This window comes from Citrus clementina, unplaced genomic scaffold, assembly GCF_000493195.1.
Source record: "Citrus clementina cultivar Clemenules unplaced genomic scaffold, Citrus_clementina_v1.0 scaffold_3, whole genome shotgun sequence".
Taxonomy (NCBI): domain Eukaryota; kingdom Viridiplantae; phylum Streptophyta; class Magnoliopsida; order Sapindales; family Rutaceae; genus Citrus; species Citrus x clementina.
In genome coordinates this window covers 3,992,278-4,003,880 of record NW_006262339.1, presented here as the reverse complement: position 1 = coordinate 4,003,880, position 11,603 = coordinate 3,992,278, and the positions used below count along the sequence as shown (strand labels likewise).

The 11,603-nt window shown below is 33.4% G+C and overlaps 1 protein-coding gene across 1 annotated transcript in view; it reads left to right on the top strand.

The window, feature by feature from the left end:
• Window positions 1-1,723: 1,723 nt before the first annotated feature.
• The window catches only part of LOC18048473 (callose synthase 10), a 31,917-nt gene continuing 22,037 nt past the window's right edge, over window positions 1,724-11,603 (top strand). The window contains exons 1-10 of the mRNA XM_024188072.1: window positions 1,724-2,197; window positions 4,130-4,227; window positions 4,426-4,580; window positions 5,760-5,883; window positions 6,244-6,354; window positions 6,991-7,116; window positions 7,926-8,015; window positions 10,333-10,430; window positions 10,510-10,627; window positions 11,294-11,422. Of these exons, the coding sequence (XP_024043840.1) occupies window positions 1,990-2,197; window positions 4,130-4,227; window positions 4,426-4,580; window positions 5,760-5,883; window positions 6,244-6,354; window positions 6,991-7,116; window positions 7,926-8,015; window positions 10,333-10,430; window positions 10,510-10,627; window positions 11,294-11,422 (1,257 nt within the window). The 5' untranslated portion in view covers window positions 1,724-1,989. The remainder of the gene's footprint in view (window positions 2,198-4,129; window positions 4,228-4,425; window positions 4,581-5,759; window positions 5,884-6,243; window positions 6,355-6,990; window positions 7,117-7,925; window positions 8,016-10,332; window positions 10,431-10,509; window positions 10,628-11,293; window positions 11,423-11,603) is intronic.

Below are 11,603 nucleotides of genomic sequence, written 5' to 3'. Positions count from 1 at the left end.
TCAACTATGCATTTTCTCACACATATCAAAAAGCTACTTGAGCTCATATGTGCATAGGTGAGAAAAGATTTTCATCCCAAATATTTAAAAATAAATACAACTGATTAAGAATTCAAGTATTCAGATCTTTCATTCTAAAACTTATATAAAATAAAGTAATATTGACAAATTTATGATTTTCGGAATGTAATGTTAAAAGAAAAAATATACATATTCTATTCCAAGCAAATCATATCCCATCCTATGATTAATTTAAGACCAGCAGAATTATTTATCTCGAGACAACCATAAAATTCCATATATATACACACCTCATGGGGAGCCATAGGATTAGTTATGATAGGATTAATATTTAAATTGTTATCTTACTTATACTTAATCTAATAAAAATATAAAATTTACTAATATAAATAGAAATATAAAAATATATAATTACTATTCACAAATGATAAAAAATATAATTACTAATTTATCATTACACAAATACATATTTTATAAATTATTAAATTAATTTAATTTCAGGGATATTGTTGTTTTAGCAGCTAATATTTCCACAAATCACTTTATTATTAAAGTTTTATGACCATTACTTTTTCTCATCTAACATTTCAATTTTTATCATTTTATCACTAAATGGTTAAACAGTAATATAATTTTTAATCCAAATTATAATAAAATTGTATTTTATCAGTAAACAATATAAATACAATTTAATCCTCTAAATTTCAAAAATATAAAATATTATATACAAAAAAAATATTTTTATTAATTGATTATTTTAGATACATAAAATAATCAGTTAGTTAAATTGTAAATATTATAATAGTTTTGACTTAATATATAGAATATCTTTGCAACATTAGCTTGTAATTTGGGTGGGGCAAAAAATTGCCGAAGAGGTGGCTATATCTGGATAAAGCTTGTAAATCTGCCGGATGCAACTCAAAGTCTGAAATAGATCGTTATTATTTTATTATAATAATATGTTAATATTGTAACAATATAATAATTATAATTATATTAAGAGTATTATTATTTTACTGTTATATCATCATCTTAATTATAATAAAGAATAATAATAATAAATAAATAAATGTTACTATAATTGCCAACTTATCACACTCTCGAAGCTTTACTTTTCACACTGCCGCGATTATGACTCTCTCAAAACTCACACACACATAAGTATGTATGCATCAATGTATATGTATGTATATATTTTTATGTTGTGAACAAAAAGGAAGTTTTTGTATTTTATTACAAGTAATGAAATCACTTTAAAGAATAAAAAATTTCATTCCTAATTCCACAGAATGAAATTTTATTAATAAATTTTGTGGATCCCACACTTTTTATTATAGTTCCTTAATTCAATTGTTGTATGTAAACACACATGAAAATGAATTTTTAATATTTGTCGATTTTTATTATACCCCGCCATATATTTTCTTATATTTCATTTTTCTTGGGATAAAATAAGCAAATCAAGTTCCGTATTCTTAGCGAGCAAGTAGTCTTTTAAAATGCACGCGGATTAAACGAGCAAAGTGCATCGACTCATTATCATTTTACCCATAAGAGATACAATCGACCGTAACACGAGCACATTAGATTTGCCAAAAGGTTCGATCAAAATCACTTTATAAAACTTTAAACGGTCTAATTGACCTCATCAACGGCTCCCAGTCGAGGTCAAAACTGTCAATTCATAATCGGCCATTTCTTCTCCCAGTCGAGGTTAAAACTGTCAATTCACAATCGGCCATTTCTTCTTTACTTTTCCCGCGATCTCCGCGTTCCTTGATTCATTCTCTTAAGACTAATCTCTCGTCTTCGTGTTAAACCTCATTTTGAAAACCTCTCACGGTTCATCATCATCTCATATTTAGCTTGAAAGAAGAATCCGAACAGCCATAGATCCGATTCGACGAGAACCTGGTCGGGTTCTTTCTTTGTACGAAACCTAGAGTTTCAAATCGTCTGATTCTGATGGCGAGGGTTTACGATAATTGGGAGCGGCTGGTGCGAGCCACGTTGAACAGAGAGCAGCTGAGAACTGCTGGCCTAGGACACGAAAGAATCGGGAGTGGCATTGCCGGTGCAGTCCCGCCGTCGCTCGGTCGCACGTCTAATATCGACGCAATTCTACAGGCCGCAGATGAAATTCAAGATGAAAACCCTAATGTTGCGAGGATACGTAAGATTTCTTTGTATGGTGCTTAATTAATTTTTTTCCCTGAAATTTCTTTCGTGTTAGTTCATCCTATGCAGCCGTGTTGAGCCACTTAAGCTCTGAGACATATAGTTAGTTATGTATTTCTTGAAATTACTATCTAAAAGATGAATATACCAGGATTAATTGGTTATTTTGCAAGAAGCTAACCGCAGATGCTTCTTTTAGGTTAGTGTATCTCTTTATATATGACAGCTGAATTTAAGCTCTTGGCCCATTATGCTTCATGTTAGCTCCAATTTGAATTTCTGGTTTAGTTGCTATAAGAGTGTAAAAAATAGGGTGGGGAAAATATGCCTGAGTTAAAGTTGAATTTAAAGTCATCAGATTCATTGCAGTTAGTACTGGCTTGAACAAATAATGTTCCTGGATTCTGAATTTGAACATAGATTAAAAACAGCTCGTCTAGTTGAGCTGATGTCGATGGAGTTGTCTATAGAACTTAATTCAGTTTTTTGATTATTTGAATTCAAGTTTTTATTCTGTTTTATGCTGCAGTAGGTTTTTGTATAGAATATATCCTTTTGAGCATTTTCTGCTTTAGGTTTGCATTCTTTGCTTTCCAAGTAGGCTAAAAATTTACTAAAGGTGAACAAGACATCCACTAGCCCCAAAAATACCTTGAGAATTTACAATTAAGAGAGCATCTCGAAAAATGAAGTTTCTATCTTGAGAGGGCTATACAGTATCAACATCTGAAACAAAGGCAAAAACCTTCCCAAAAGACAAAATCAACCTAACCTAAAACTCCTTCGTTCAAAGTTAAAAGGTTTTCGACCTATTAATTTGATTTATGATGAATTCAAGCCTGCATTAATATTCTGATTTTAACTGTGGTGCAATTGGACATGATTGATTTTTTGTGGAAATTACTCAGGTTCTGTTGGATTTTGATATCTGCTAACCTTGTTACTTTTAGGCATGTTTCTGAGTGCTGTCCTTTTGCTTAACCATGAAAGCACAATAGCTAAAGTGTTTACTAAACAAGCACTTTTACCAACTACCCACACACTCATACTTGTTAGCTAGTGATTCCATTCCATGGTAGTTGTGAACAATACCTCAATCCCAAACATATCTTAAGTACGGTTCAAACATATGTGTGTTAGTTTTTGGCTTGCTTAATGTCTCAGGTACTTTTAGAGATGAGTAGTGGCAGAGAGTGAGTGGCATGTAGGAATTAGCTGTGTTTTTGTTTTGGACTGTCTGATTGGAGATCATGGTCTATACTTTGGCTGTAATGTTTGACAACTTGGTATTTTTCCAGTCAGACAGTGTTATAAAAAATAAAGTTGTTTAACTAGGAAAAAGATCATGTGGGTAGTTTGATGTAAATTAACTTCCCTAGTTAGTATTTAAGTTAATGCATATCAGCAGGAGTTATATGAAAGACAGAGGAGGAGCTTTTTACTCTTGTTTCCTAGCCTGGGTACTTTCCTTCTCTCAAGCCACGGCCACCTGCAACTGGCCTGGGATTTTAGGTATTTTAAGGTTAGAATGTCTGTACTTCTAAGGACTAATAGCACCCTTGAGTGTTTCCTTCTACTCTGAATTGTGATGTATAAAGTCTGTTAATCTGTCTGGTTCATCTTATAGTGCTCACTGTTTCAGCCCAAAAACTAGTAGAGATCCCTGTCCTGATGTCCTTTTCAGCAATCATTTATCATACTGCTTGATGACATTTTCTGAAGATTACTTCCGGTGACTTGTTATTTCTTTTAGTGAATATTTCACTTGTTTCTTTGTTGGAGTTTGAGTTACTCTCTAAGTAGATATTTCACTCATTTCTTTGTTGGAATTTATGAGTTTACTGTTATTATTATTATTCTTTTTTTCCTTGTAAAAGACTAGAAATGTGATGGCTTACTTATACAAGTCTTATTGTTTTGATCGTAGTTTGTGAGCAGGCATATTCTATGGCTCAAAATTTGGATCCAAATAGTGATGGTAGAGGTGTTCTTCAGTTCAAGACTGGTTTGATGTCTATTATTAAGGTGTAGCACATTTTGTGAATATTAAACATTCACTGTTTCCTGAGATTTAGCTTGAACTTCACAGTTTTGCAGCTTTGAATACAGTGGTCAGATGTGGTTGAATTCTTGCTAGTGCTGAAGTGTAAAACTGTAAATTCTGCAACACTAATTTTCAAATACCTAGTTGCACTAATAAGGAGTTGGCTTTTTTGTTTGCAGCAAAAGCTTGCGAAAAGGGAAAATGTCCGGATAGATCGTAATCAAGATATCGAGCAATTGTGGGAGTTTTACAAACTCTACAAGAGACGGCATAGAGTGGATGATATCCAAAGACAGGAACAGAATTTGCAGGAGTCCGGAACTTTTTCTTCAGAGTATGGCCAACTTGTACCACTTATCAATTTCCTTGTGATTGTAGTTGTTTACTTTTGCACAATCATATTTTTGGCATGATCTAGCAAATTAACTAGGATACATTTTCTTTGCCTTTATACTAAGCATTGCACCTTCGAAGTAAGACTGCAAAGTACTTTTAACATACAATACATATTCAATAAAGTATGGGATGCTTGTATCTCAATGAAACATCCATGAATTTCACGGTCCACTCAGTGCAAACAAATAAACATTGCTATCCATCACTATATTAGCAAACATATATGGTTGAAAGGTCTTTTGTGCAGTTAATTCTGTAATGTTAAATTAGTTGTGCGGATAAGTACTGTAGAATTTAATGCTATTGTTTAACAATAGCATCAATTGTGATTCTACATTAGGATTTTTTTTTATGCTAAACTTGGAGTCATATCTATCCAGATATTGCTAATTGGAAATGTGGTTTTTCACTCTGTGGCATATAAATTTTCAATGCATTGGCCATTGGGTGGGATACTTTATTCATTTATTTATTTTTTCTCCTTTTCCTCCTTTGGTAGAGAACATAAAAACTGGATTCCCAGTTTTATTCTAGCTATATGTGGAATATTCATGTTGTCTTTAATAAATATAGGTCTGTAAATATACTATGTCCATGGATTTTCTTTTCATTGATGGGGGAGCTCTTTGTTGGTTGGATATTTTTCTTGTTTCTTATAAGGAAAAAGAAATGTTTGTCTATGCTAGCCATTACTGAGGATTCTAGATATTGGCTAGATGGCTTGTTTGTTTATTAGTTATGACAAAATAGTGTAAGTGGTCTTCATGGGCTAATTTTACAGTCTGCTAGGGAGAGCTGTTGGCCTGGTCAAAATTTGTAAAACCAGCATTTTTTTTTTTTGAAAAAGTTGAAATTGTCAGTGAAGAACTTGGGGTGCTATTTTCCAAAGCACCTGGTGGATGCTTTTTAGAAAAGCATTTTCAATTGCTTTCTACGTGCCTATTGCCTGGAAGTGCGACCAACTGAAGATAACCTTTCTTTTAGAGTCACATTTTAACCTGGATCTACCTCTTTTCTCAGTCACATTAAAACATCACTAGTATTACAGATGATGTGAATCTTCAATGTATTTGTGTTATTCTTGCGCAACTAATTTCTTTATGTGCTGTTATTCCAGGCTGGAATTAAGATCTTTGGAAATGAGAAAGGTAATTGCTACTTTGAGGGCCTTAGTTGAAGTTTTGGAGGCCCTTAGCAAAGATGCAGATCCTGAAGGAGTTGGAAGACTCATTAAGGAGGAGGTAATTTTCTGCTGTATACCTTTAAATGTGAGGCTATGGAATTTACAATGTATGTTAGTTTGAATCATTTAATTTTATCTATTACTAGTAATCTCTAATCTATGTGTTCATATTATAGGTTGAAATTTGAATCACTATAATTGGTTTACATTCAGTAATCTGAGCTGAACAGCAGTAGATATGACCTAGATTTTTTTTTTTTCAGAAAACTGCTACTTACTATTTTGAGTGTTCTGTTCTTGGCTTATAGAGCAGCTTGTTGTATCTCAACAAGATGGATCTTTGGAAATCTAGAAAATGAATCTGTACCTCTTATGAGTTAAAGTGTTCGTTCAGTAACTTTTGTTTTGTGGTTTTCAGCTACAAAGAATCAAAAAGGCTGATGCAGCCTTATCTGGGGAACTTACGCCATACAATATTGTTCCTTTGGAAGCACCATCATTAACCAATGCTATTGGATTTTTCCCAGAGGTTAGAAAAATCTTGATTTACAATAAATTTTATTCTCTACTAGCCAGAGTGGTTTTTTGCTTTAGTATTGTAAACTTTAGCTGGCTTTGAATAGTCTTGAGCAATGACTAGAGGGTGAAAAAGTTCTCTTATTTGTAGGAAAAAGTTTGTTTTGGTAGCCCTCTGGGCTTCCGTTGTGAAGATTTGAAGATATTTCTCTCTTCTTTTAATCTTAAATGGAGGGGATTCTGGTCCATTTCTGTACTTTGTACCGTTGATGCGCTTTCTTTTTCTTTATTTATGCTTTTTTTCCTTTTAGTTGGGTGTGGTTCTAAGATAATTTGAAGATCTGATGACCATTAATCAGATAGTTTGGGTTTTTTTGGGTGGTTCAGCAGATTTGTTGTCCATTTTTATGCATTTTGCCGCAGTGATATATAGTTTGTTTCTATTTCTCTTTCTAAAAAACGATCTCCTAAAAGGTTTCTCTGCTTCTTCTTTTAAAAATAATCTTCTAAAAAGTAACGTAGTTAGACATCTGACCGTGCATTAAGTGTTATCATGGCAATGTTTTACCTGTAGAGTGCACATGTTCTCTAGGCTGCATTATTTTAAATATATTCATTACTCTGTTTATAAAGTGGGTAATTTGTGCAGGTTAGAGGTGCAATATCTGCAATTAGGTATTCCGAACAGTTTCCCAGACTTCCTGCTGACTTTGAAATTTCCGGACAGCGGGATGCAGACATGTTTGACCTTTTGGAATATGTCTTTGGTTTCCAGGTCTGCATAACTTTCTTTTTTCAATAACATTAGATTTTGCCTGTGAATTGTATCATATTGTATAGTAGGATATTTGGATATATCCATGTGTTGGATTCTCTATTTTCCTAGGTTCTATTGCATGACGACCTCTCATTCCTAATTTCTTTGTTTTTTACATGTTAGTTAATAAGCTTCTTGAAAGAATCTTGATTCTTAGTTGTAATTAGTAGAGTTGGTGAGTTAATAACTTGTCCTTGCTCTTTTGATGAGGTACTTGAGAAGAATTGTGATGTTCTGCTATCCATACCACATTTTGTGCATCTCTCTCTCTCTCTCTCTCTTGCTGGGCGCCCGGGGCCGGGGGGGGGGGGAGGGTGTGAGTTAGTAACACTTTGCGTATAATTGATCTGTGTCAAAGGAGAAAATGGAACAAATTCTGTTAGTGACTGACGTAGTTCAAAGGTTCAGTCATTGATTGACTCAACTGGGTCATTATGGAATGGTGATATGCATAGCTGTACATTAGACATATGATTATGTTGTTATTGGCCTGAGCCCTCTGGCAAATGGTTTTGGTTGTAATAGTGTCAGTGAGTGGGTATATGAATTTTTTGTTGTGGCCTACAATCTTACTTTAGTCTCCTACCCATTGGCAAATGGTTTTGGGTTGTAATAGTGTCAGTGAGTGGGTCTATGAATTTTTTGTTTTGGCCTACAATCTTACATGAGTGGATGCCTTGTTTGTTTGTAGTGTGCAATCTTATGTGTATCTTATTTTTTCTTGCTGGCAAGTGTACGGGTTTTCACTTTGATCCTTTTATTTTCAGAAAGACAACATTAGGAACCAGCGTGAGAACATAGTTCTTGCGATAGCAAATGCACAGGCTCGACTTGGCATACCTGCAGATGCTGATCCGGTAAGTGTTGCAGATATATCTAAGTTGTTACCGCTTCACTTTTTCGCAAGTATAGCATGACTGGAAACTTAATCCCCATCTAGGGTTGACAATGTTGAAATCCCCATCTGGGGATGACAATGTTGAAGGGAGGGATTGACATCCCTGGTATCATCCCCGATGTTTTGCTTACATTCATGTACCTTCCTCATCCCTTTCATAATTAATTGAGGAGAGGGTACAGGGGTTCGTGAGGGTACCCGATCAACAAATAGTTGACGGTTTTATGTTCTAAACTTAATATAATGACACTACAATAAGGACATGTTTGGATTTAGGAAAATTCTTGGATTGGACGCCTTTTTGTCCAATCCCAAATTTATCCCATGTTTGGCAAGCTTTTTGGGTGGGGGGACATTTCTTATGGATCCCACATGAGACCTAGCAATTAATCCTATAAATGAATGAAAACTTGTTTGATACTTCTATGGGATAATTTGCAGGATAAGCCATCAACAATTTTTATTAATTAAAATTATATTGAAGTAATAGATTAAATTTTATTTCATTAAAATAATAACCTCACAAATAAATTGTGCAATTATAATTGAATTTTTTTTGTCTTTTGTGCCTTTTATACTAAATTTTGTGCTATTTTTGGTGCATCCATCAGTATTCATATATTGGTATAAAAAAGAGTATAATTAAATATTAATAATTTTATTATTTATTTAATGAATACTAATTTGATTAATTATTAAATAAATGAATAAAAGAATAATTATTTTTAATAAAATTGTTAATATAATCCCGTTCAATCTTAAACTATATTGAATACTACATGTTGTTAAATATAATCCAATCTAATTCTATCCAGTCCAATGTGGTGTATCAAGTGCACCCTAAAATAAGTAATTGTTTAGAAAAAGATAAAAACTAGAACAAGATTACTTAATAACTAATTACCATCACAAAAACATCAAAATAAATTAAATTCATTTAAAAACATCTCTGTCAAGCTAAGTCAATGTCATCAACATAATCTATGAAAGGAGCAAATATATAGTGCCTGATTTGTGATTTTGAGATACACCTTTGAGTAAGAATAAGATCATGACGTTTATGTCTTTATCAATATCCGTCAATCCACAATTTTGTCTATTATTTATATTACTTCAATATTGCCTTTTAATATTTTCATTGGAAACTTTGAAAAACAAATAATTTTAGAAAGGGGAAATAGAGAGGGGACGGGGTTTGCACCTAATACCCATTTCTTTCATGGATCAAGAATTTTCATTTTCTACCCAAATGGGGAGGCCCCGAGGGTGTTTGTCCCTCCGGGGAGTTTTGTCATCCCTATTCCCACCCTGCTAAGGTAAGTGGGTGTGAATCCTAGACCTCTTGTACTAACCCAAGAGGTTTTTCCAGTTAAACTATCTATTACCATAATTTGTTATCTCTTCATTCTAATTAGTTATTGAGCTCTGTTCTCTACTTCAGATGGCATATATTTTCGGCTTTATTGTATTAAGATCTAAATTGGTTAGGTTATTTATTAAAATCTTTGTATAAGTTTTATTAATGGACAACTTGTTTTCCCTTGTCAAAATAATTGTACTGTACTTAGAAATAAATTTAAGTAAATTTTTTAACCAAGTATCAATTGATGCTTTTTTTTTTGTAATTTATTTTTTCCCAAGTTTCATAGGTTTTTTTTATAAATGTGCATGAGTAAGTATCTTCATGGCAATAATTTCTGACAGCTATCCGAGATTTAATCATTTAGCTTTTGGTTTCTTCACAGTACAAAAGAATTTAGTTTATAGACCTCTCATCCACTTTTGTAGCACTTCTTCTTTATTGATTCAGTCAAATTTTATTTATTTCCTGTAAATAAACATGGAGAAAATTGTGATTTTTAACAATCTGGAGTGGCTCTTATTGTTTATGATTAGTGGCTTATATTCACCTAGAAGATTTGATGTTAAACCATGATGGTTTGGTTAAGAGAACTGTCATAATATTGCTCATAATCCTAGAAAGTTCTATAATCTATTAGTTCATGCTTTTCTAATTCTAGCATTTTTAAAGAACTGATAAGAAGGCGTCCAGATAAGCTATTGTATGAGAATTCCTTCTCTTTTTGCATGTGAACTATTCTTTATTCTGAGTTCCTAACTCATTACTAGGTATATTTTTGTTTATTTGTTGGGGCTGAGGCAACTTTGTTGGTCATTCTGATTTTGCATCAAAAGTTTGACTGTTTGTTGTTGATTTTTTTTGTTTTTAAATTAACTGATAATCTCTTTGATATGTTTCTTTTTGTTATGTACAGAAAATAGACGAGAAAGCAATCAATGAGGTCTTTTTAAAAGTGCTAGATAACTACATCAAGTGGTGCAAATATTTACGGAAACGCCTTGCTTGGAACAGGTCATTTCTTCAACCTGATGTTTTTGGATGCTTGATTAACTTTTACCCTACATATTCAGCTTAAATTTGTTTCCCACAGTTTCCAAGCGATCAATAGGGACAGGAAGCTTTTTCTGGTTTCATTGTACTTTCTTATATGGGGTGAAGCTGCAAATGTCCGTTTTCTTCCGGAGTGTATTTGCTACATTTTCCACCATGTAAGCTTCCTGCTATTATTAATGTTTACCAGTTGTCTGTTGGTCCTTCCTAGGTGCATACTTCTTCCATGTACTAAACTACTTATGCATTATGGAAGTTGTATGGTGCCAACAGGTTACCTTTACGCGGTTGATAATCCTTCAATATTATGCTGTTTTGAGACGACCATCATTTAGAAAACTCTTGATCATATCTTCTTCCATGTACTAAACTACTTATGCATTATGGAAGTTGTATGGTGCCAACAGGTTACCTTTACGTGGTTGATAATCCTTCAATATTATGCTGTTTTGAGACGACCATGAATGAGATGAGTCTTAAAGATCCTCATTGAGGAGTTCACCTTTGACTGACATATATCCTTGACGATTAGGAAGTTTACTCACTAAAGAGGCTACTAGCTGAGATGCTAGATTTCCTGCCATTCCCTTCTCCTATGCACCCCCACCTCCCAACACCCCCTATGGCAGCATCTAAACCATTCTTTATACTCCAAAATCTTCTGCCTTGAATCTGGCATTTTCTGCGTTATCACAAGCATCTTGGCCTTTTAGTTTTACATGTAATAGAAGCAAAAGGTTGCTCTGAAGTTTAAATTAACCAATTTATTTATTTATTTGAGCTTAATTTGTAAATTAACACAATAGAGATTGTGGCTTTTGCAGATGGCAAAAGAGTTGGATGCAATATTGGACCATGGAGAGGCCAATCCTGCTCCCAGCTGCATAACTGAAGATGGTTCTGTGTCCTTCCTTGACAAAATAATCCGTCCTATCTATGAAACAATGGCATTGGTCGGTTGTTTTTCCCCCCTCGTAACAATAATTAATATGCTCTTTATGAATTTTATTTCAATTTATTCTTTTGTTTGCAAAAGTTCGCTTTAGTCTATATTTTAATCAATTTGAGCTTCCATGTTCAGATGATTTTTTACTGCTTCTTAATATATTAAGTGTATGTATCATTCTGATGGTG